The sequence below is a fragment of the Phyllobates terribilis genome, unplaced genomic scaffold (assembly GCF_046119375.1).
Source record: "Phyllobates terribilis strain yellow unplaced genomic scaffold, ASM4611937v1 Scaffold_1__5_contigs__length_1240528914, whole genome shotgun sequence".
Lineage (NCBI taxonomy): Eukaryota > Metazoa > Chordata > Amphibia > Anura > Dendrobatidae > Phyllobates > Phyllobates terribilis.
Window position 1 is genome coordinate 1,202,805,467 of NW_027362761.1, and position 27,271 is coordinate 1,202,832,737.

Sequence of the window (27,271 nt, forward strand, 5' to 3'; positions counted from 1 at the left end):
GTCAGTCTGGTCGCTCACTTACATTTCTTCCACAGTCCATAACTGGATTGCTTTTCTAAAAAAATCATTGACAGATTCATGTTTTTTAATACACTCAGAAATTCATCAAAGCATGCAGGGTTGCTTGCATTCCTCCACAGTTTGGTGCTGCCACGCACCAAAAAAACCCTTTGGGGCCCGCGAAAATCTATTTTTTATTCTAAAATATTACCTCTCTTATCTGCAATTCATGTATGGGTGAGCTATCGCACTATGGATAGCTTATAGCATGCATTCAGACAGGTATTATTGCACAATACTCCTTGCTGCTACAAAAAAAAAAAATAATCTATTCTATTCCCTATCGATACCACTGTTAGCTTAATTTAGAATAGGGACGTGTGCTAGATGGTAACATCTGCTGGAAATGAATGTTCAATCTGGTAGCATACATTTCTTCCACAGTCCATAACTAGATTGTTTTTTTCCGTACACTCATTGACCGATTCATAATTTTTACGGTGATCTGTACACAAATTAATCAAAGTTGACAGAAATGTATCATATTTGACACAAAATCATCAAAGTTGTCAGAAATTTTAAAAAATTGACAGAAATTAATCAAAGTTAACAAAATTGAATGTGTCCATGCGCAGTTTCTTTGTAGCTTCTGTATGTAAGAGGTAGTTGTGGGAGACTTGACGCTACTGGAGCTGAAATTACCACTTCAGAACTCTCCAGACATTTGTTTCCATTTCTGGGTGCTTCTTCAAGAATGTTTGCAGTCATTATCCTGCTGGAAGACCCATGACCTAGGATGCAAATCAAGATTATGATGGTGGGCACTACATTGCGGCTCAAAATCTTTTGGCAATCTTCACATTTCACGATGCCTTGCACACAGTCAACGCACTCTGTGACAGAGGCAGCAAGACAACCGCTAAATATATTTGAACCTCCACCTTATTTGACTGTAAGTACTGTGCTCTTTTAGTTCTGGGCCTGATTCCATTTACAGTAAATGGTTGAATGATGTGCTTTACCAAAAAGCTCTATCTTGGTCTCATCTGTCCCCAAGATGCCTGTTGGCCCTCTAAAAATAGTGGTGGCCACCTGCTGGACATCCAGAAATTGTGAGGGCCGCCTGCTGGACATTCAAATTTCAAACTTTACAGAATATATTAAAAAAATAAAATTTCACCACCTCTGATCGATATGTTAACAATAGTAATGGCCGCCTGATGACCCTGTAAAAATAGGCTTTGTGACTTTCAGAGTCCCTCCTTCATAAATGAAACAGGATGTGTCTGATCATGTCTCACACACCACATGGCCAGATCGAGTAGTAAAATGTTAAAATTACATTTGCTTGACAATGTATTTTTCATTGTTGAAAGCAATGCTAAAGTACAAAAATGCATCAAAAACACTACGTGTGAACATTGCTCTAGGTGTTGAGGTGAATTTTTGTTTTTTTGTTATTTATTTTGCCTTATTTACAAGTCATTACCCTGGAAAAAATGTTTCTTAACATTTTTTCCAAAAAAATAAATTTTTAGCTTTGTTTTTGTATGTTTTATTGTCAGTCTTTAAAACTGGCGTATTACTCTGACAACATTGTTCACAGCAGTGACCTGGAATTCAGAGATGCCTCATTACTTGGGTCGAGCACCTGAGCATTATGATTTACTCAACCCGAGTAATGAGTACCCGAGTATTTTAGTACTTGCTCATCACTAGTGGATAATGATCCTAGACACACGTCAAAATCCACAATAGTAATAGAGAATATAATACACTCCAATAGTTATTCAATGTAAATAAAATCAGTCTGTGGGCCAAGTTATATGTACACTAAAATCCACAATAGATTACCTCAAAAGGTGCAAGATGAAGGTTTTACAATGGCCCTCACACTCCCCTGATCTAAACATTATTGAAAATCTGTGGCTAGACCTCAAAATATCAGTGCATGCAAGACGACCCAGGAATCTCACTGAACTGGAAGAATATTTCAAGGAAGAATGGATGAAAATCTCTCAAATAAGAACTGAAAGACTCTTGTCTGGGTACAAACAGTGTTTACAAGCTGTGATACTTTCAAAAGATGGTGCGACTAGGTACTAACTATTCAGTGTGCCCAAACTTTTGTATCGGCTCATTTGTCTTTTTGTACTTTTTAAAATGTAAAAGATGAAAATTTATATATATATTTTTTTGCTTAAAATACAATTTAAATGTTTGATCTTTAACTTTAGCCCTATTAGAAATAATTGTATCTTCAAAATGCTTAACTGTTCACAATAACAGTTAATTTGACCAGAGGTGCCCAAACTTTTACATGTCATTGTAAGTTGAACTTAATGGACCTACAGTACAGACCAAAAGTTTGGACACACCTTCTAATTTAAAGATTTTTCTGTATTTTCATGACTATGAAAATTGTACATTCACACTGAAGGCATCAAAACTATGAATTAACACATGTGGAATTATATACTTAACAAAAAAGTGTGAAACAACTGAAAATATGTCTTATATTCTAGGTTCTACAAAGTAGCCACCTTTTGCTTTGATGACTGCTTTGCACACTCTTGGCATTCTCTTGATGAGCTTCAAGAGGTAGTCACAGGAAATGGTCTACCAACAATCTTGAAGGAGTTCCCAGAGATGCTTAGCACTTGTTGGCCCTTTTGCCTTCACTCTGCGGTGCAGCTCACCCCAAACCATCTCGATTGGGTTCAGGTCTGGTGACTGTGGAGGCCAGGTCATCTGGCGTAGCCCCCCATCACTCTCCTACTTGATCAAATAGCCCTTACACAGCCTGAAGGTGTGTTTGGGGTCATTGTCCTGTTGAAAAATAAATGATGGTCCAACTAAACGCAAACCAGATGGAATAGCATGCCGCTGCAAGATGCTGTGGTGCCATGCTGGTTCAGTATGCCTTCAATTTTGAATAAATCCCCAACAGTGTCACCAGCAAAGCACCCCCACACCATCACAGCTCCTCCCCCATGCTTCACGTTGGGAACCAGGCATGTAGAGTCCATCCGTTCACCTTTTCTGCATCTCACAAAGACACGGTGGTTGGAACCAAAGATCTCAAATTTGGACTCATCAGACCAAAGCACAGATTTCCACTGGTCTAAGGTCCATTCCTTGTGTTCTTTAGCCCAAACAAGTCTCCTCTGCTTGTTGCTTGTCCTTAGCAGTGGTTTCCTAGCAGCTATTTTACCATGAAGGCCTGCTGCACAAAGTCTCCTCTTAACAGTTGTTGTAGAGATGTGTCTGCTGCTAGAACTCTCTGTGGCATTGACCTGGTCTCTAATCTGAGCTGCTGTTAACCTGCGATTTCTGAGGCTGGTGACTCGGATAAACTTATCCTCAGAAGCAGAGGTGACTCTTGGTCTTCCTTTCCTGGGGCGGTCCTCATGTGAGCCAGTTTCTTTGTAGCGCTTGATGGTTTTTGCAACTGCACTTGGGGACACTTTCAAAGTTTTCCCAATTTTTAGGACTGACTAACCTTCATTTCTTAAAGTAATGTTGGCCACTCGTTTTTCTTTACTTATCTACTTTTTTCTTGCCATAATACAAATTCTAACAGTCTCTTCAGTAGGACTATCAGCTGTGTATCCACCTGACTTCTGCACAACACAACTGATGGTCCCAACCCCATTTATAAGGCAAGAAATCCCACTTATTAAACCTAACAGGGCACACCTGTGAAGTGAAAACCATTTCCAGTGACTACCTCTTGAAGCTCATCAAGAGAATACCAAGAGTGTGCAAAGCAGTCTTTAAAGCAAAAGGTGGCTACTTTGAAGAACCTAGAATATAAGACATATTTTCAGTTGTTTCACACTTTTTTGTTAAGTATATAATTCCAAACTTTTGGTCTGTACTGTATATCTTTTTCAATCTTAACAATCTTGAAACTATGTTATGTTTGTTTATGATGTCATGTGTCACACATATGTCATATAATATATTATATTATTGAAATGACTATTTTAAGTTTGATGTTATACTGTATTTTGCACAAGGAAGAAAAATAAGTTATTCATGAGAGCAGATATATTGTGAAAAAGAAACAAAATATGGTAGAAAGATAACTAGTAAAATGGATGTCTAGTAGGAATTTTGAAGTGCATTGGTTCTTTAAGCTACTTGAATGTGCTTAGTGTCTAGTCAGTGATGTTGAAAAGATACTTTGCACAATGAAATTCAACACAGGTTTACAATATTTCAAGTTTCAGTTGTAAGGGAGCAAATACTGGCCCATGAAGCAAAATCTAGACTAGACCATCACCTGCCATGTACTATGATGTTTTGTAATAAGGCACGAATACCATCATAATATCTAAACCCAAAGCTGCAGTAAAAGTACTAGCATTGAACTGTTAACACTTTCAGTCGATTGACAGTGGCATTTAACATGCTAACAGCTGTTTCCATCTGCCAGGAATGACATGGGCTCAGATTTTGTGCCCACATCAAAGGCAGTGACATGACTTATGATGTAAATGTACATCATATGTCGTGAAGAGATTAATTATAATGTAAAAAAATCTATAGATATAAGACACAACTATGAAAAAAATATTGGTCATATTTACTTTACTTGTACATTAGTCACTACAGACTTAAAATAAGAAGTTTGCCAAATTTATCACAATTGTAGTTGCAGGATGATACATTTGACCCATTTCTAGATGCTCTTGTCTAACTTCAAACCACCTAGAACTGTCATTAAATTTCGGGCATGTTGTAACATTTTTAAGCTACACTAATAAACTGGCTCATTTCCCACCAACATCAAGGTGCACCAAGAATGATAAATATATTCCCATTGTGTCCATATTTCTCTTTATCATTTTGTAAGAATGCAAAATGTTAGCGACCGAGCCAAGAAGTTGATGCTAAAAGAAGAAAAAAAATGTAAACCCCTTTAAAAGTTATTAAATTTAATAACATAAAGGTAATGTTTTGTTTAAAGCTAAAGCAATACTTGAGAATTATTCAGCTTTATGATGGATCCAAGAAGAGATTATACTATGATGATAAGGGGGAATTGAATACAATATATATGATATACAACTGGATAAAGACCAGTGAAGACATAGTCAAAATTAACTACGTGGGTTCTTTCACACCCTGGGAATCACCAGACCAGCAACTTAGCATTGATACATCATTAATGTCCTGGAAAATTGAAAAGGTGAGAAATGGAGGAATGGAAAATAATTTTGTTATAGAATTTGGGATAAATTTCCCCCTAAAAACCTCAACTCTGCAACACAAGATTAAAACACTGCATACTTATCTTCTGGATGGGAGCGGCTCCTCTAATCTTAAAATTGTATCTACCGGCTGTCAAGTCACACAATGTCATGTGACGTCTGCAGGCAATTAGCAGCCACTGATTAGCTGCATCCTTCTCCACTGGCACATTTTGGGTGGAAAATTTATGCAACAGAGGTTGTCCAGTGAGTAAAAATCTAGCGTTTAATGGAGCGGACAAGGATCATCTCCTTACATTAAAATAATGAATTATTTTTTTGTATGTATTTCTGTTATATAATTTTAACCAAGTTAAGTGATCTTGGGATGTGATATTCATTGTGATCTAGTGATATAATGATCTAGAGATATAGTACTTGATGTAGTTGATATCTTTGTGATACAGTGATGTGATATATTGATTGTGAACTCAGAATATTATAAGTAAAGATGAGTGAACCAGTGGTTGTTTGAGTTCACCCTACTGGATGAACATACAGTTAAAGGTTTGGACCTGAACCCAATACAAGTCAGTGGGGGCCCGAACTTCAGTGCTTTAAAATGGCTGTAAAATGGTCACCGTCATGGCATGGGGGCTGCAAAAAGAAGCTAAATAGGGTTAAGAGCAGGACAATTGCCCTGCAAACAAATGTGAATAGTGAAATGACTTAAAGGTTTTTTGTCACCATAGCAATTATGGTAAAATAGGAAGTAAATGAATAACATAAAAATTTTAACAGTGCCCTCACAGAGAATGAGGCTAGCTTCTTCCATACGGTTCAGTCCAGTAAAATAAAATACATGCCCAAGTTAATCTTAGTACACAGTCTCCAGGTGTTCCAGCAGCTGAAAACTCCAGTAACCTTAAAATGTCCTTCAACGTTTCCGATGAGGTTTCTGGTCCTCACAGCTTTTTGGAGACCTAATGGTTCTGAAATCTGGTAATCTGAGGTTCAAGCCACCGGGTCTCACTGTAGCTCCAGTGCCGGACTGTTGAATGTCACAGTTCTCATGGTCATTCACGAGTCCAGCATTGGCACTTGCAAAGCAAGAGAAACAGCTGCTATGAACTCAGATGACCTTGCTGTTCTTGTTATAAAATGTAATAAAAAATGTATTGAAAAAACCTTGTGGGGTCCCACATAAATTTCACAATCAGTATATGGAAAGCCGATGGCTGGGGATGATATACAGTGAGTACGGAAAGTATTCACTCTTTCTTTCATTGCAGCCATTTGGTAAATTCTAAAAAGTTCATTTTTTTTCTCATTAAAGTACACTCTGCGCCACATCTGGACTAAAAAAAAACAGGAATGTAGAATTTTTTGCAAATTTATTAAAAAAGAAAAACTGAAATATCACATAGTCATAAGTATTCAGACCCTTTTCTCAGTATTGATTAGAAGCACCCTTTTGAGCTAGTTCAGCCATGAGTCCTCTTGGGAATAATGCAACAATTTTTTCACACCTGGATTTGGGGATCCTCTGCCATTCTTCCTTGCAGATCCTCTCCAGTTATGTCAGGTTGGATGGTGAACTTTGGTGGACAGCCATTTTCAGGTCTCTCCAGAGATGCTCAATTGGGTTTAGGTCAGGGCTCTGTCTGGGCAAGTCATGAATGGTCACAGAGATGTTCTGAAGCCACTCCTTTGCTATTTTAGCTGTGTGCTTAGGGTCATTGTCTTATTGGAAGGTGAACCTTCGGCCAAGTCTGAGGTCCAGAGCACTCTGGAAGAGGTTTTCATCCAGGATATCTCTGTACTTGGCAGCATTCATGTTTCTTTCAATTGCAACCAGCCGTCCTGTCCCTGCAGCTGAAAAACACCCCGATAGCATGATGCTGCCACCACCATGTTTCAATGTTTGGATTGTATTGGGCAGGTGATGAGCAATTCCTGGTTTTCTCCACACATACCCCTTAGAATTATCACCAAAAAGTTCTATCTTCGTCTCATCAGACCAGAGATTCTTATTTCTCATAGTCTGGGAGTCCTTCATGTGTTTTTGAGCAAACTCTATGTGGGCTTTCATATGTCTTGCACTGAGGAGAGGCTTCTGTCGGGCCACTCTGCCATAAAGGCCTGACTGGTGGAGGGCTGCAGTGATAGTTGACTTTGTGGACCTTTCTCCCATTTCCCTACTGCATCTCTGGTGCTCAGCCACAGTGATCTTGGGGTTCTTCTTTACCTCTCTCACCAAGGCTCTTTTCCCACGATTGCTCAGTTTGGCAGAACGGCCAGGTCTAGGAAGACTTCTGGTGATCCCAAACTTCTTCTATTTAAGGATTATGGAGGCCACTGTGTTCTTAGAAACCTTCAGTAATGCAGAAATTATTTTGTAACCTTGGCCAGATCTGTGCCTTGCCACAATTCTGTCTCTGAGCTCCTTGGGCAATTCCTTTGAGGTCATGATTCTCATGTGGTCCATTTGGTCTGACATGCACTGAGAGCTGTGAGGTCTTATATAGACAGGAGTGTGCCTTTCCAAATCAAGTCCTATCAGTTTAATTAAACACAGCTGGACTCCAATGAAGAAGTAGAACTGTCAGATGGAGGATCACATGGAAATGGACAGCATGCGAGTTAAATATGAGCATCTGAGCAAAGGGTCTGAATACTTATAACAATGTGATATTTCAGTTTTTTTTTTAATACAATTGCAAAAATTTTTACATTTCTACTTTTTTTCAGTCAAGATGGAGTGCAGAATGTACTTTAAATAGAAAAAAATTAACGTTTTAGAATTAACCAAATGGCTGCAATGAAACAATGAGTGAAAAATTTAATGAGGTCTGAATACTTTCCGTACCCACTGTAAATAATCTGGGAAGGAGACAATAGCCATAAAGGTTCAAAGGCTATTAATATAAGCTCACAGCTGTTTGCTTAGCCTTTACTGGTTATTATAGGGCAGACCTATATATATCAGTAACCAGCAAAGGCTAAACAGACAGCTGTGGACTGATATTATTAGCCTTGGAAAGTCCATGAATATTGCCCCTCCTCTAATACTAAAAACATCAGCTCTCAGCCACCCCAGAAATGGTGTATCCATTAGATGTGCCAATTTTAGAGCTTAACGTTGCTCTTCCCACTTGCCCTGGTGCAGTGGCAAATGGGGTAATAATTGTGGGGTTGATGTCAGCTTTGTAATGTCAAGCCCACATGTTAGTAATGGAGAGGCGTCTGTAAGACCCCATTGCTAACTCCATAGTCAGATTATAATAAAGACACAGCAAGAATAAAGTCCTTTAACTAAAAGAAAGACATTGACACTTTTATAAGAAATAAAACTCCCCACCCTCTTTTACTCATTTAATCACAAAATAAAAATGAATAAACAAACTTACACTCACCTGTCCGACAAGAAGATAAACTACTGAAGCCAATGTCCTCTGTAAATGACCAACAAATTATAAACCACCATATTCCTCACCTCTCTGACAATAAGATTATCCATATCTGTCCCACGATGATCTGGATGATTTTGGATAGCGATCACTTAAATGATTTGGCAGCTTTCCATGCCAGCCGGCTCCCACTTGTGGTTATGAACTTACCACTTATCAGAGCCAGTATTTCTTGCGCTGTCAGTCAGATGACAGCATTGGAAAAACCAAATGTTTTGGCTGCCGAATCCAAACTGTAACGTGGACTTCCTGGAGAAGTCTGTGTTCGGAGTCCGTGCAGTGACATTAGGTGTTTGATACCGCCCGATCCCACGATGACCTGGATGATTTGGATAGCGGTCACTTAAATGATTTGACAGCTTTCCACGCCTGCCGGCTCCCTCTTGTGGTAATGAACTTACCACTTATCAGAGCCAGTATTTCTCGTGTTGTCACACAGATGACAGCATTGGAAACACCTGGTGTTTGGGCTGCCGAATCCAAACAGTAACGCAGACTTCCTGGAGAAGTCCGTGTTCAAAGTCAGTGCACTGACACTAGGTGTTTGGAACCAACCCCAAACTTTATTGTTCAGATTCACTCATCCCTAATCAAAACTATTTGTCAAATAAAGAATACACTTCTTTCTTCAATGTTTTTTCATAATTTAATTCTCTTCATAGGTACCGAGATCTCAATGTTCAGAAAATTGTCCACCTGGTAGCAGAAAGATCAAGAATAATTTGAAGCCAATCTGTTGTTATGACTGCATAATGTGCTCAGAAGGAGAAATATCCAATATAACTGGTAATTATAAAATACATTTTTGATCAAAAAATGTAACCAATCATTTTTTAATAATTTATGATGTGCTTTGTGTTTTTGTAATTTAAATTACCTATATGCTAAATGATTATTTTACACTAACTAATTTTAATATAATTTTTACATCTGAATGTATCTGTGTACATCTTCCTTCTTGTAGTTTAATCAGCAGCACATACAGTGCATCTGAAGGTCTTATTTTGGTTGGGGCAAATCAGGAGGTGACCTTTCATTATGAGTAGAGATGAGCAAATCCGAACTGTAAAGTTCGGGGTTCTTACAGGACACCCAGTGTCTGGTGTTGAACTCCGATTATGGACTTCTCCCGGAAGTCCATTTTAGTGTTCGGAGTTCTTATGCTGATTATAAAGAGAACTTTACAGTCTGCTAGCCCTTACTGCATACATTTTACAGCACCAAAGCACCATTTGCAGCCCCCTAGCCCTTACTATGTCCATTTTACAGCACCATTACCCTAACTTTGGTGCTGTAAAATGGACGTAGTAAGGGTACCCGAACCAAACTTTGGACTAAAGTTTGCTGAAATCCAACGAATCCAAACATCCATGGGTCTGCTCATCCCTAATTATGAGTACGGAATATTGTTATATGTGCTAATTCATCATAATTTAGTATTATGTCACCCTTTGTTTGCACAAAAGCACTTGTTATAAACTATGATTAATAAAATATAGATGCCACAAGACTACTATATGTAAATTAAATTGCTATAATTAGATAACACACACATACAGTACAAAATGGAAAAATAAGAAGTCATATCCCCAATAATATATAGACGTGGGAAACTCCAAATGCTATATCAAACCTACAACTACACTGAGTAATAAACTCTCCTTAAAAGCAGTATTAAAAAAAAATCAAATATTATTATATAACTTCAAAAAATATTGGACAACATCATATAATGATAAAATTAGAATTGGATCAATGGTGAGGACTAGTGATGAGCGAGCATGCTCGCCACTGCTCGGTACTAGACAGAGCATCTCAGTACTCGAGATGCTCGGAGCTCGCCGAGTACTTTCGAGATGCTCGGACGGGAGCTCGGGTCCCCGTCCTGCATGTTTGGCACTATTTAGAGCACCAATCATGCAGGGATTGTCTGCCACTCACTGTAATGTCACAGCCATGGTGGTTGTGTCATTACAGTGATTGCCCAAATCGATGGGAACAGTGCTCACAGTGAAACATGAAAAGCCGGCAATTCATCAGCGGCATACACCAGTATCGACAATTTAGAACAGAAAGAATAGAGCATCACACATAGATTAGATAGATAGAAACATGTCAGTCACATATATAATAAGTACAGTGACATTGTTGGTTACTGTACTTGTTATTTAGTGTTAAAATAAAGGATTTATTAAAAAAAAATAATAGTGTTTTCATGCACCTGTCTCTTTAAAAAAGCCGTCCGGCAATTCTTCAGCGGCATACATAGGTACCCGACAATTTAGAACAGAAAGAATAGAGCATCACACATAGATTAGATAGATAGAAACATATCAGTCACATATATAATAAATAGAGTGACAGTGTTGGTTACAGTACTTGTCATTTAGTGTTAAAATAAAGTATTTATTAAAAAAGAATTGGTGTAGGGTTCCCCGTAATTTTAGTCTCTAGCGGAGGTTAAGCAGACGGCTGGGAAAGATGTTTAAAGCCTGGGAAGGGGGTAATACCCACGGATCTTCCCAGGTTACTAATATCAGCCCCCAGCTGAATACCTAGCCTTTACAAGTTATTAAAATGGGGGACCCCCCCAAAAAATGACGTGGGGTCCCCCCTATTTTAATAGCTAGCAAAGGCTAGGCAGACAGCTGGGGGCTGATATTAATAGCCCAGGAAGGGTGCCATGAATATTGGCCCCCTCCCAGGCTAGAAAAACCGGCCGTCAGCCGCCCCAGAAATGGCGCATCCATAGTATGCGCCAATTCTGGCACTTAACCTTGCTCTTCCCACTACCCTGTAGCGGTGGCAGAGGGGTAATATGGCTGGGGTTGATGTCAGCTTATAATGCCAGCTGACATCAAGCCCAGGTTGGTAACGGAGAGGCGTCTATAAGACACCCCCATTACTAACCCCATAGTCAAAGTTAAAATAAAACATAAACACCCAAAATAAAGTCCTATAATTGAAATAAACACCCAATTCTTTAATGTTCTAAATTAAACCATACTTACTATAACATCCATTCCAGCTGAAGCCAACGATCTCCTGCAATAAAAATAAAATAATAAACCAACCTCATCCTTACCTTTCTATGGTTCCCAGGATGGCTCCAGCTCTGCTACATTGACATGACAGGCTGGATCGCAGCCAAAAGCTGCCATCCAGCTTGCCATGCCGCAGACACAGAGAAGCGCAGGCATGCTTGCGCTACTCAGTGTCTGGCTGTGACGGCATCCAGATGAGCCGAGAATTCTCCCACTCTATCAGTGACGTGCATGAGGTGAGCTAAGTTCATTGGACATGAACTTGGCTCATCTGGATGCCGTCACAGCCAGACACTGAGGAGCGCAAGCATGCCTGCGCTTCTCAATGTCTGTGGCATGGCAAGCTGGATGCCTTGTTTACCGCTCCGGCGGTTCCTCTCTGCTCTGCCTTGTCCACCGCTCTGGCGGTTCCGCTCTGCTCTGCCTTGCCGACCGCATCTGCGGTTTTCGCTCCGCTCTGCCTTTCTCACAGCACCAGCAGTTCCTCTCTGCTCTGCCTTGTCCTCTGCTCCGGCGGTTTCGCTTTACTCTGCTTGTCTACCACTCTGTACCTGTCTCCCAGTCTGTACTGGACCCTATCCAGCCTGTGCTCCAAACTGCTAGTACCTCCCTGTCTGCACTCCAGCCGTGCTTGCCAGTATCTCCCTGTCTGCACCCCAGCCATGCTTGCCAGTGCCCACCTGTCTGCATACCAGCCGTGCTTGCCAGTGCCCACCTGTCTGCATACCAGCCATGCTTGCCAGTGCCCACCTGTCTGCATACCAGCCGTACTTGCCAGTACCCACCTGTCTTCATACAAGCCATACTTACCAATACCCACCTGCCTGTATGCCAGTCTAACCTGCCTGTTCCTGCATTCCCCGGAGTCGGTCAACAACTGTGACCGGGGTCTGACCTGGAGTAGCACCTGGTCCCTCTGGTCGGTTCCTCCTTGGTTCACGGAGTCAACTAAGCCGCCGTGCGACCTACTCAGATACAGTCAAAATATGTCTGTACAAATTAATCTCCAGATTGGAGCATTACACATGAAGAAGTTCACATTCCAGGTGCTGATTGGCTTACTGACAGGTCATCCAGAGCTGAGAGATCTAGTGCCCGCTCAGGTCTGGAGATCCTGCATGGTGTATCCTGGGGGACTGCTAAGGTACAAGGGGTGTCCAGTCCCTACATCTTCAGGACAGTCAGCAGTTTCTTCTTCTTCTTCACCAGATCTGCTAGTCGCTGACTCGCTGTATGCTGAAGTCTCCGATGGAAGAGAAGCGGAGGCGATGTCCCCACACAGTCTCGACGATTGTACCAATAATCTGGCTTCAGGCACCGTCCCGCCTTACAGACATGTAATCTCTGAAACCAGTCTGAAGATGGTCCTAAAGCAAGGACCCTTCGTCTCTAATAAATCTGGTCCTACGTCCATCAAGGCGGTGTTTACCTCCGAGTCTCTGCACCCCTCCAACCAGGTGGAGGACCTCCAGTTGTCTCCTGAATCCTCCGGGGTGCCACCTGATAACAAAGGGAGAGAGACTTTCTTACACCCTGTACCTGGTACTTTGCCCACTTCATCCAGTAAGCTTGGCAAAGTGTACTTCGAAGCAGTGATTACCCCCGAGTCTCTGCACCCCTCCAACAAGGCGGGCGACCTCCAGTTGTCTCCAGAATCCTCCAGGGTGCTACCTGATAACAAATGGAGAGAGACTTTCCTACACCCTGTACCTGGTACTTTGCCCACTTCATCCAGTAAGCTTGGCAAAGTGTACTTTGAAGCAGTGATTACCCCCGAGTCTCTGCACCCCTTCAACCAGGCGGAGGACCTCCAGTTGTCTCCTGAATCCTCCGAGGTGCTACCTGATATACGGAGAGAGACTTTCCTACACCCGGTACCTGGTACGCCGCCCACTTCATCCAGTAAGCTTGGCAAAGTGTATGTCAAGGCGGTGGTTACCCCCGAGTCTCTGCACCCCTCCAACAAGGTGGAGGACCTCGAGTTGTCTCCTGAATCCACCAGGGTGCTACCTGATAACAAATGGAGAGAGAATTTCCTGTGTGCTGTTCCTGGTACTGCACCCACGTCATCTGTTGCTGAGGATGGCTTGATAGGAGGAAGCATCCTAGTCACAAAGATGATGAGATCAGTTTCGTTTCCTCTAATGGACAGAAGAGGTAATCCTCTTGAAGAGAAGGATTGGCCTCCAAATTCTCCGCAGAAGACCCTTGCAGGCTTGAAGAAGAGGGGGCATAAATGGGGGGTACTGTAACATCTCTGGCGGTGTGCTTGTATAGTGCACCACCTCCCACTATGCAAGAACGCAATCTTACCTGTCAGTCCAGCCTGCAAACCTTGCTCCAGTTCATGCTGTGTGCATCTCTCTTGTCTGATTTCTTAAGGCGGTGGCCCGGTTACTTTCTGATTCTTATAGCTGCTGTGGGCGCACTCCTGATGTGTCCCCAGCCTATTGCTGTGAGTCACTGGATATTTAAACCCCCTCCACCCAGAAGGAGGTGACTGAACAACACCTTCACTCAGTTTGTCTTTGCAACTGAATTGCCAGGTCCTGTACTGTATCTTGTCTGTTTCCAACACTCTAGGGGTTGCATACCCAGACCTGTTATCTCTGACTTCTAGTCTGTTTCCGCCACTCTGGAGGCTGTATAACCAGGCCTGTTACCTGTGACTTCTAGTCTGTTTCCGCCACTCTGGGGGCTGTATACCCAGGCTCGTTCTTGTATCTCATTGCAGTAGCAGTTCCTGTCTGAACTGTATCCTAGCCTGCTACCTGTTTGCCTTTATGTCCGTACCTTCCCTTTTCCTGTTGTATCTGATCCTGCACCTAACTCCAACTTGTTGTCCTTGTACTTCCGTTTGTGAGTTTTGTGTCCACTCACTACTTCACAGTAAGTACCTTGTGCTTATCTGGTTCTGCTTGTCCCCTTTCCCTTCCTCCGTATCTTCCTCCTGTGCTCTAGCCATCTTCCTGTATTTTCCAGTCTGTTCCATGTGAACAGAGACCTGTCCTCTCTGCCTGCACCTTTAGCCCTGTTCGGCTCTGCTTGCTCACCGCCCCAGCGGTTTCTCTCTGCTCTGACGTGCCCACCGCTCTGGCGGCTTCCCTCTGCTCTGCCTTACCCACCGCTCCGGCGGCTTCTAACTGCTCTTACATGCCCACCGCTATGGCGGCTTCCCTCTGCTCTGACTTGCCCACCACTCCTCTGGCGGCTTCTCTCTGCTTTGACTTGCCCACCGCTCCGGCGGCTTCTCTCTGCTCTGCCTTGCCCACCATTCCAGCAGCTTCTTTCTGCTCTGCCTTGCCCACCGCTCCAGCGGTTCCGCTCTGCTCTGCCTTGTCCACCGCACCTGCGGTTTTGCTCTGCTCTGCCTTGTCCACCGCACCTGCAGTTTCGCTCTGCTCTGCCTTGTCCACCGCTCCGGCGGTTCCTCTATGCTCTGCCTTGTCCACCACTCCGGCGGATCCACTCTGCTCTGCCTTGCCCACCACATCTGTGGTTTTCACTCCGCTCTGCTTGCTCATTGCTCCAGCAGTTCCTCTCTGCTCTGCTTGTCTACCGCATCTGCGGCTCTGTACCAGTCTCCCAGTCTGTACTGGACCCTATCCAGCTTGCGCTCCAACCTGCTAGTACCTCCCTGTCTGCACTCCAGCCCTGTTTGCCAGTGCCCACCTGTCTGCATACCAGCCACCCTTGCCAGTGCCTACCTGTCTGCATACCAGCCGTGCTTGACAGTGCCCACCTGTCTGCATACCAGCCATATTTGCCAGTACCCACCTGTCTCCATACCAGCCGTACTTGCCAATACCCACCTGCCTGTTTGCCAGTCTAATCTGCCTGTTCCTGCATCCCCCATTGTGGGTCAACAACTGTGACCGAGGTCTGACCTGGAGTAGCACCTGGTCCCTCTGCTCAGTTCCTCCTTGGTTCACGCCATGCGACCTTGGTCGGATCGGGTTTATACTTAGTTACGCCCCTCCAGGCACTCCTCGGTTCATGGTACAGTGGGATCACTAATCACGCTCACGCCAGTCAGTCCGGGCGCGAGCGTAAGATGAACATAGCACTCCTATTGATATGGCTACAACAAATGCAGACGTTGTGTCAAAGTCTAAAACACCCTGCAACATCTAACCAAGTTTTATTAACAGGAGTATGGCTGTCCAAAAAAAGACTAGGTGATAGTAGGCCTCCTAATGTGGGAGCACTCCTCACTGTGAATCTAATGGGACTCATAACAACATTATTTAATTTCTGATCTTGTAATAAAATGGGAATACATTTATTGATAATTTGCTTCACAGCTGTGAATTGGGGACTATAAGTAGTCACAAAATTAACACAGTCGTTGTCACTGTTGACTGCCACAACTTTTTCTTTTAAATATCTTGCCTAGATTTATTGTTCAGAGCTGTAACCGCTCCAACATCAATGAAGGATACACACGTTCTCTAAGTCTTTGTTTCACTATGTTCTGCTCCCTAACATAATCAAAAATACCTGATCTGTTCCTCTTAGCCCTGATTAGTTCACCTTTAAAGATATTCTTAATAACACATTTTGGATCTCACGAGGAGGCTAAAAGAATAGAATTTCTGGCCGTGCTCTTCCTATACGGTGAAATTGTAACAATATTACACAAATTGCTATCCAAGGTGACATCTAGGAAAATAATTCTGGTGGTTTCTACACAATAAATAAAGCGTAGGTTCATATCATTTGAATTTATGTGTTTGACCAAGGTCACAATAGACTCCAAATCCCCCTCCCATATTAAAAGCAAATTGTCAATGAAACGTGCATACCATTTAATGTAGGTAGAACAAGAAAAAGACCCTCCAAAATGACAATATCCTCCCAGTTTGACATATATAAATTAGCGATGGAAGGTGAAAATCCCGCCCCCATAGGGGCTCCCCGATTCTGTATGCAATATGTACCATTGAAACAGAAATAATTATTATGCAGTAAAAATTCAAACCGACAATCAAAAAATTCTGTAATTCCCGGGATTAACAGCTGCATTTTTGTAAATATTAATTTAAAACAAAGAGAGCCTTATCATGAAGCAAACTTGGATAAAGACCAACTACATCACACAATAACCACACAGCGGTACCTGGCCATTTTGGGCCATCAAAGGAGGAAATGAGATGTTCAGTGTCCTTCAGATAGCCTGGAAGATTTCTGATCAGCGGTTGCAAGTGCATGTCCACCCAGGAGCTAAGTCTTTCCCCCAGAGCACCTATTCCTGCAACGATAGGTCTCAAGGGGGTGGGAAAACTTCCTTATGCACTTTTGGAAGTGAATGGAGGATTGGTGTAATAGGATCATTGACCATAAGACTTTCACTCAATTTCTCATTCAAAATTCCCATACCCAGACCTTCATTAAGTAAATCCCTTAAAGCTGTTTGAATTTTAGCAACAGGGTTCAGACTAAGTTGCTGGTAAGTATCCATATCTCGTAATATATTCAGATTTTGTTATTCATATAAACCCACGTTCATACAGGTGCATCTCAACTAAATTAGAATATCACCAAAAAGTTATTTTATTTCAGTTATTAAATACAAAAAGTGAAACTCCAATATTAAATAGAGTCATTACAAACAGAGTGATCTATTTCAAGTGTTTATTTCTGTTAATGTTCATGATTATGGCTTACAGCCAATGAAAACACAAAGGTCATTATCTCAGTAAATTAGAATACTTTATAACAACAGCTTGAAAAATGTTTTAAAATCATAAATGTTGGCCTACTGAAATTTATGTTCAGTAAATGCACTCAGTACTTGGTCAGAGCTACTTTTGCATCAATTACTGCATCAATGCAGCGTAGCATGGAGGCGATCAGCCTGTGGCACTGCTGAGGTGTTATGGAAGCCCAGGTTACTTTGATAGCAGCCTTCAGCTCATCTGCATTGTTGGTTCTGATGTCTCTCATCTTCCTCTTGAGAATACCCCATAGATTCTTTATGGGGTTAAGGTCAGGCGAGTTTGCTGGCCAATCAAGCGCAGTGATACTGTTGTTTTTAAACCAGGTATTGGTACTTTTGGCAGTGTGGATAGGTGCAAAGTCCTGCTGGAGAAAGAAATTTCCATCTCCAAATAGGTTGTCGGCAGAGGAAAGCATGAAGTTCACTAAAATTTCCAGGTAGACGGCTGCATTGGCTTTAATCTTGATAAAGCACAGTGGACCTACACCAGCAGATGACATGGCTCCCCAAACCATCACTGATTATGGAAACTTCACACTAGACCTCAAGCAGCTTGGATTGTGGCCTCTCCACTCTTCCTCCAGACTCTGGGACCTCGATTTCCAAATGAAAATTGGAACTCTGGGACCTTTTGGAGTGTTATTGACTGCCTTCTGGACATCTGTCAAGTCAGCAGTCTTCACCATGATTGTGGAGTCTACTGAAAAAGACTAAGGGACCTTTTTAAACGCTTCGGAAGCCTTTTCAGGTGTTTTTGGTTAATTATTTTAATTTACTGAGATAATGACTTTTGTGTTTTCATTGGCTGTAAGCCATAATCATCAACATTAATGGAAATAAACACTTGAAATAGATCACTCTGTTTGTAATGACTCTACATAATATATGAGTTTCGCTTTTTGTATTGAAGAACTGAAATTAACTTTTTGATGATATTCTAATTTTGTGAGATGCACCTGTAAGTACTACAGCACCGCCTTTGTCGGCCTGGCAGACTAACAGATCTGAGTTGGATTTTATTTGATCTATTGCCATCTTTTCCTGCATTGTAAGGTTGGAGTTTGGTTATTGCATTTTTAATGTGTTTTTTTAATACTCGAAGCTCCTCTTCTATTTTATATTGGAAAATGTCCAGAACAATTGGTCTGGATTGAATCGGGTAGAAAAAACGGGTTTTTAACACGAAAGGGCAAGTTCAAGTTAGTTATTTCATGAGAACATTCACTTTACAGTGCTCTGAGATCAAATACAGAACAAGTCTCTGAGAAGGTCCCAAGTCTCATTAGTGTAGATGGATTAGTCACAGACCTAGAGGTACTAAATGTGTCGGCAGTTTCTTGTTCCGATGCATTGTCAAAGTGACAGCACAGTGTAAGTGTTCTAGCGAACTTGTTCACATCTAGACTAGTTCTATACAAGTTAAATTCATTCGTGGGTAAAAATGAAAGTCCTTTGGACAATAAAGATCACTTAGACTCACTGATGAAATATCTAGAAAGATTTATTACAGCCAGCGGTAATAATTCTTCTGCCGGGAGTTGTATTTTACTGGAGTTTTTGTGCTTCCTACCACTTATTTTACTGGATCAACATGTTAGGCTATAGATTGAACTAGACGGACTTAGTCTTCCTTCAACCTTAAAAATGATGTTACTATATTACTATGTTAACTCTTCTCCTCTTCTTCTGTTTTTTGAATGATCCACGGTGGATCAAAGCTAATGTTAGTAAAACCTTTATTACATGCCGTATTTCTCCTGGTAGTACTAGCTGTCTGAATATCCAAAAAGGAGTCGGAGAGGTCTTCTGATGTCATCCCATCTGTAGTCTCAATTGAGGATTCAGTATCCGTGAAGCTGACTTTTAAAAAAAAAAAAAAAAATCTTTCTGAGTGCGTTTCTTATTATTTTGGCGCCTAAGAATTGATTTATGACCATTCTTGTGTCTATTCCAAATGTGAACCTCATTATTCGTATAATCCTTCAAATCTCACTCAAATTTAGATTTTTTTAAAAGACATAATATATTGTTCCAAGTCTGCCATTTTAGTTTTCATGACATCATCTCATTCTTTAAAATCAGTGCTATTCAAAAAGAGTGCAATAGAGCATTTTATCCTTTGAATGTCAGCATGCACCTTAATTTTTTCTTGCTCGTGAGAAACAATTAGCTGCATCAGCTGTTTGGAACACTGATCTAGAATGCTATACCACTTGTCGGTGAAATGATCAGAAAATTGATTGGTATATGTTTTTTAAATATGCAGTCCCCTAGGGATCATATGCTTCTCGAGGTATGAGTTTAGAGTGGTACTATCCCACCATAATTTGAGTTCTTTTGTCAGAAGATTTTCCAACTCTTTCAAATGTGGGTCAAATTCATCGGTAATGCGGTCTTGTTTCTTATATTCCCCAGAAAAATTGACGCTACTTTTCTGCGCCTTAGGGCAAAGTTCTCATCATGTGACGGAGCATGCAGTGATGCAGAAAATATATTAATAATCCATTTTGTAATTGGTGACTAGGACATTTATGAAGCAATAAAATCCAAATTTCACAAAGTAGGTGAACCTATTAATCTCCACTGTCACAGTCCAATCCTTCAGTGTCTCTTAATGGGGAGCATGACAGCACTCGAAAATAATCAAAAAAGCCATGAAAGTCAGCTTCACTCATCATAGAAAGTAGAAGATGCACAAATCCAGTAGTGCACCAGAAAAAAAGATTAAGGACAAAGAGATAAAGGACAAAAAAAATCCAGCCTTTCAAAAGATAAAATAGCACAAAAGAAGCACATTGTGGGAAAATATGAGGATACAGATAAGTTACTGAGACCATTAATCAAAGTGAATGGATACCCATATTTATATGTAGTGGTCACTCACAAACTTTAAAGTCTGTGCCACGGCAAGTATTTCAGAGAAAATTATGGCAATCAATTTAGAAATGTAAATCCAACCATTATATCAACTAATATTGTGCTTACTCATGATAGTATGTGTTCCAATGTGCACCTGCAGCCTGGATGAAAGTTTTACATATTCTTCATTATGGGTCTTTGCATGCCTGAGTAGAAGTCTGTCCTATATATACACCTCTCCTCAGGTGAAGGTGTTTGAGCCAAAGAAGAGGCACATGCATGTTTACCATCACACCATGGAAGGAAGGAGATGAGCACTAATCAATCTCCACTAAACTTTATAGACAACAAGGGTAGAAAAACAGGGGGGGAATTGCTTAGCTTTAGATGACTCCAAACAAATGCCCACACGGCCTCAAGCTACAGAGAGGATAAAGTACTGCTCTTGCTAAAGCATCACAAGTAGTAATGAATATCGCCATCACCTCCCACAGAGACACCACAGGTATTTATACACCTAGGCCAGGGAGCTAATTAGTCAGAGAGAGGTAGCCGCTGGGTGCTAGAGACAGCCAGCCTCTAAGAAGATGTTTTTAATTCCAAACGTAGAGATCTGCATGAACCAACTGCAGGGCGACTATCACCTCTGACACACCCGTGACAGTAACCCCCTCTACAAGTGGCCTCCGAACACTCAGGACCGGGTTTATCAGGAAAAGATATGTGAAATGAGCGAACCAATCTGAGAGTTTTCACCTATGACGCTGAAACCCACATCCTCTCCTCTGGACCATAACCTTTCCAGTGCACCAAGAATTGTAGAGAACGATGTTGGAGACGAGAATCTACAATTCTCGAAATCTGGAACTCCAGATTACCATCAACCATTACTGGGGGTGGTGGTAGAGGCAAGGGCTCAAAAGGTTCCACATATTTTTTATATAAGGACCTAAGGAGCACGTTGTGAACTTTAAGGGCCTGAGGAAGTTCAAGACAAAATGCTGCTGAGTTAATGATGGCGGTTATTTTATAGGGACCAATAAACATAGGTCCCAGCTTCCAAGAAGGAACTTTAAAACTTATATTCCTGGTAGACAACCACACAAAGTCATTCACATTCAGGTCCGAACTGGGCAAGAGTTTCCTGTCAGTCATATGTTTATACCTTTCTCCCATGATCTTTAAATTACTCAGCACACCCTGCCATACAGAGGAGAGTGAAGAAGAAAACTGTTCCTGCTCAGTAACTCCTGAAACTTCTCCCCCACTAAAGGTATCAAACTGTGGGTGATAACCGTATGCACCGAAGAACGGTGACCTGCCAGGGGATTCTTGACGATGATTATTAATGGTAAATTATGCCAGCGGTTGGTAGGATGCCCAATCCTTCTGAATTTCCAAAAATTCTGATTGACACGCTCGGTCTGTCCGTTTGACTGAGAGTGGAAGGCAGAGGAAAAGGACATCTGCACCCCCAGTCAAGAACAGAATGGCTTCCAGATCTTGGAAATAAACTGGGTCCCCTGATCTGACACCACATCAGGGGGAACCCCGTGAAGCTTCATGATCTCATTTATGAACACCAGAGCAAGAGTCTTGGCATTTGGAAGTGCAGGCAATGCGACAAAATTAACCGTTTTACTGAACCTATCTACTACCACCAAAACCACCATTTTGCCTGTAGAAACCAGTAGGTCAGTATAAAATCCATGGAAAAGTATGTCCATGACCTACTAGGAATGGCTTGCGGAAGAAGAGTACCAGACGGACGGGTATGAAAAACCTTAGAATGCGCACAAATGCCACAAACAGCGATGTGTCCAAGTACATCCCGATGCAACCCCTGCCACCAAAAACGACGAGCGAGGACATCCATGGTTGCCTTACCACCTGGATGCCCAGCAAGGACAGAGTTATGATGTTCCTTAATTACTTTGTGGTGCAGATTAGATGGTACAAATAATTTTCATGAAGGGCAGGAGGCAGGGGCATCCCCCTGTGCCTTCAACACCTCACCCTCCAATTCAAGATAGAGTGCCAAAATTATTCTTTAAGGAAGAAAAAGCCTGGAGGGAAGCATCTGACCATCCAAATCAGACCCCTTCTTAGTCATGTCAGTAAGGGGTTTCACTATAACAGAATAATTTTGGATGAATTTCCAGTAAAAATTAGTAAAGCCCAAAAAACGTTGTAGAGCCTTCAGGTTCTCGGGAAGTTCCCATTCAAGGACTACACAAATCTTCTCCGGATTCATCCAAAAACCCAAAGATGACAGCAAGTACCCCAAAAACTGCACCTTCAGAACAGCGAAAACATATTTTTGTAGTTTGGCATAGAGTTTGTTATCTCTTAATATCTGCAGCACCTGCTTAACATGCCCCTCATGAGTCTCAAAATCAGGTGAGTGAACCAAAATCTCATCCAGATAGACAACCACAAACCTCCCCACCAAATGATGGAAAATGTTATTTATCAAATGCTGCAATACCGCAGGTGCATTGGTCAAACAAAAAGGCATAACCAGACTCTCGAAATGTCCTTCCGTGGTATTGAAAGCTGTTTTCCATTTGTCCCCTTCTATGATTCTAACCAGGTTGTAGACTCCCCTTAAATCCAACTTGAAGAAAACCTTAGCTCCCACAACCTGGCTGAACAAATTAGGATTCAGAGGAAGAAGGTATGGATCACGGATGGTAATTTGATTTAATTCCAGGAAATCTAAACAGGGACGTAGACCGCCCCGAAGATGAGGGTCTGATATGTCCCTTCTTCAGACTTTCCACAATGAAATCCTTCATGTCTGGTCTCTCAGGGCCAAAAAGATTTTACAGTCTGGACTTCAGTAGTTTAGCTCTGGGGGTCAGGTTAATAGAACAGTCATAAGCACGATGAGGAGGTAAATCCTGACACCCCCTCTCAGAAAAAAAGTCCTCAAAACCAGACAGAAAAGAGGTAATATTTCCATAGAGACAGTAGCAAGGGATATATCTAATTTGTTCTCATGGCAGTAATCTCCCCATTCAATAATCTCCCCGGTTTGCCAATCCACCAACTGATTATTTTTAACAAGCCAAGGGATACCCAAGACAATTGGTGTGGAAAGATTGTCCAAAACATAGCAAGGGATTATTTCACAATGAACTGACCCCACCCTCAGTGTTACATTATGTACATTCTGAGTAAATTCTTCCTGCAAGTGGCACTGAGTCGATGGAGGAAATTGAAATAGGTTTATATAAAGTGCAGCAAGCAAGACCATGAGTTTTCACAAACTCAGCATCCACCATGCTGACTCCAGCTTCACTGCCAACAAACACAGAAATGTTCTCGGTTTTGCTCTCTAGCACCACCAATGCTGTCAGGACAAAGCAGGAACTGCAGTTTGGCCAAAAATGTACCCCTTCTTTATACAATTCCAGACTACCAAGAGTTAATAGAGTCTCCTTTTGTTTAGGAATTGAATGACAGGTCCAACAAAATGTCCCTTTGTCCCAAAAAAAAAATACTCCTTTTTTCTTGAAAATCTCCGATGAGATGTATGATACAGAGACACCCCCCAACTGCATGGGTTCCTCCACCCTCCCCAGTACTGGTTTACTCCCAGATGACTCCCCTGGCAAAGGTACACAACCCCGACAAGAAGGGCCTCCGAGAAGGAGGTCTCACCCATCTATCCCGGAGGCGTCTATCAAGACGTATGGCAAAAGATAAGGCAGCATCCAAGGACTGAGGGGTTTCAAATACAGCCAAGGCATCTTTCAACCTTTCAGTAAGCCCCTCACAAAATTGACTTTTAAGGGCTGAGTCATTCCATTTGGAATCCGTCGCCCATCTACAGAATTCCAAACTGCACATCTCCACTGACCGGTTCTCCCGCTGAAGACAACGTAGCCTAGACTCAGCCAAGGCGACTCGGTCAGGATCATCATAAATTAGGGCCAGAGCCCAGAAAAACCCCTCCACAGACTAGAGATAAACCGAATCCTGCGATAAAGAAAACGCCCAGGATTCAGGATCGCCCTGCAGTAGAGAGATCACAATTCCAGCCCATTGCTCCTCATTTCCAGAGAAATAGGGACAAAGTTTAAAATACAATTTGCAGGCCTCCTTGAATACAAAAAACTTGTCCCTACCTCCAGAAATCCTGTCCGGCAGAGACCCCCATATTGGCGACCTGTAGACGCTGATGCTGCTGCTGTACCTCACCGCAGAGGTCATTCAACTCCAGAGACAGCCTGTGCAGCCGCTCTGCAACTGAACCCATACCAAATGAGAATGAAAAAAAAAGATCTACATGCAAAAACACACGGAGAAAAAAAAAAATGACAGTTTTTTGAGTGGAGTCTTCCTAGTCTGGTCTAGTGACACCCTGTCTCAACTACTGTCCCTATATTGGCTGTTCACCAATCGCTGCACGCGTACCTCACCCTGACTTTCCCTGCGTAAGGTTAAGGCTAGAGAAGGAAGGAGATGAGCACTAGTCGATCTCCACTAAACTCTAGAGACAACAAGGGTAGACAAACAGGTGGGAATTGCTTAGCTTTAGATGACTCCAAACAAATGCGCACACAGCCTCAGGCTCCAGAGAGGACAAAGTACTGCTCTTGCTAAGACCTCACAAGAAGTAATGACTATAACAGGCAGCTCCCTCTCAGACACACCAGGTATTTATACACCCATGCCAGGGAGCTAATTAGTCAGAAGGAGGTAGCCTCTGGGTCCTAGAGACAGCCAGCCTCTAAGAAGATGTCTGTAATTCCAAACGTAGAGATCTCCTGCAACCAACTGCAGGGCGACTGTCTGTCACCTTTGACACACCCGTGACAAAAGTTTGAATGGAAAATAAACACCAATGAAAGCCATAATATAGATGGGAAATAGAGATGAACTAAACATGAATAAAAATTAACTGGAAGGGAAAAATGAAGAGCGAAAAGAGTAATGTAAGTGTAATACCACAGTAAAAAATTGTGGTATTATCATTATGTGCAAAATGCTTGTCGGGGCTGCAGATGCAGATACTATCACGGATTAGCACAATATTAGCTGATATTATGGTTGGATTTTCACTTGTTAGTGAATTGGCATAATGTGCATTGAAATACTTGCCATGTTACAGACTTTATAGACTTCAGCATTTAACGTGAGTGACCCCTACATATCCTATCCAATTCAAGCCATATCAGTTTATGTTGTTCAATATTTTGAGGTTATATAATAAATTTAATTTTTTTTAATATTGCTTTTTTGGACATATTACTCCATTTTATTGTAGGTTTGACATGTGTTAAATACTACTGTATGTCCTTTACTCTATTAATATTGTCTTATTCAGGTGGGATGAATACAACGTCCAAAGCACCAGATTTTCCTTTATAAAAAATTTTATTTAATTCTTAGAACTTTTAAACTGCAACATCCTGGCAATACATTGGCAATCAACAATAATTCCTGTTATTTTATGTCTTTACAGACAGTGAAAACTGCATGCAATGTTTGCCTACAGAATGGTCAAGCAGCACAAGAGATCAATGTCTTCCCAAATTTGAAGAATTCCTTGATTATTCTGACAGCCTCGCTATAACATTATTGACCATTTCTATTATTTTTTGGTCATTTTCTGTTCTAATATTAGGAATTTTTGTGTCACATAAAGATACGCCAATTGTGAAAGCAAATAACAAACATCTTAGCTTTGTCCTACTTGTCTCACTCTCGTTGTGCTTTTTGTGTGTATTTTTATTTATTGGACATCCTGTCGAAAAAACCTGCAAATTACGACAAATTGTTTTTGGCATTATCTTCTCCATCTCTGTGTCTTCTATTTTGGCCAAAACTATAATGGTCTACATGGCTTTTAAAACATCTAGACCTGGAAGATCATGGAGAAAGCTAATTGGAATAAAAGTGACCAACTCAGTAGTTGTGATGGCCTCATCCATTGAGGTCATAATAAGCATTAGTTGGCTATACTTTTCACCCCCCTATCTGGAGAAGGACATTCATTCCTTTCAAAGAAAGATTATCATTCAGTGCAATGAAGGATCACAAGTTGGTTTCTTTGCAAATATAGGTTATCTATTCTTCTTGGCTGCTGTTAGTTTTAGTGTAGCATATTTGGCTAGAACATTACCTGACAGTTTTAATGAAGCAAAGTACATCACATTTAGTATGCTCATATTCTGCAGTGTGTGGATTACAATGGTTCCTTCTTATCTGAGCACCAAAGGAAAAAATATGGTGGCAGTAGAAGTTTTTTCTATATTGGCATCGAGTGCAGGACTGTTAACTTTTATATTTTTTCCAAAATGCTACATTATTTTCCTGAAACCTGAGATGAATATAAAAAGCCAACTGCAGAGAAGATTAAAAATATAATTTCTTCCATAATTTAGCAGAGTAAAAGATAACAAAAATGGAATAGAATAGAAATGAACTTAGTTAAGACTGCACATACAAATTGTTACCTACAAATTGGATTGTTAGCACATTTTTTACTTAATTCTTTGATTAAGAAAACTCGAGTAATCATGCTCCTCTCCTTCCTGTTAGAGATGAGGGGATATAATGACATTCCAATTTGCCGAGTATTCCAAACTTTCCCAAAAGATTTGATTTGTTTCAAATAAATTTCCATAAAACTCATTCCTGGACAGCTTGTAATTGCTTGGAAAATACACATGTGGGGAGAGGAGAGATACCCACTGACCATAAAAGCTTACAGTTTACAGGGGAAAGAGAAAAAGGAACCTGCTGACCATAAGGGTCTATACAATACAGAAGGGAGATAGGGAGAGGATTCTTCTGACAATAAGAACTTACATACTACGGAAGAGAGAAGACTCCAGTGACTCTAAGAGTTTAGGCTATGTGCGTTCTGGTGCGTTTTCGTGGTGTTTTTTCCGCTCTGAAATAGGCCATAAAAGCTAGGGAATCATTGTGCCAGCTAATGCAATGACAATCCTGAAGTGCCCTGAACAT

The 27,271-nt window shown here is 41.5% G+C and overlaps 1 protein-coding gene across 1 annotated transcript in view; it reads left to right on the forward strand.

Annotated features, from left to right (window-relative positions):
- Positions 1-26,668, forward strand: part of LOC141220433 (vomeronasal type-2 receptor 26-like) — a 73,232-nt gene extending 46,564 nt beyond the window's left edge. The window contains exons 5-7 of the mRNA XM_073666375.1: positions 4,976-5,197; positions 9,331-9,454; positions 25,764-26,668. Coding sequence (XP_073522476.1) covers positions 4,976-5,197; positions 9,331-9,454; positions 25,764-26,668 — 1,251 coding nt within the window. The remainder of the gene's footprint in view (positions 1-4,975; positions 5,198-9,330; positions 9,455-25,763) is intronic.
- Positions 26,669-27,271: the final 603 nt, after the last annotated feature.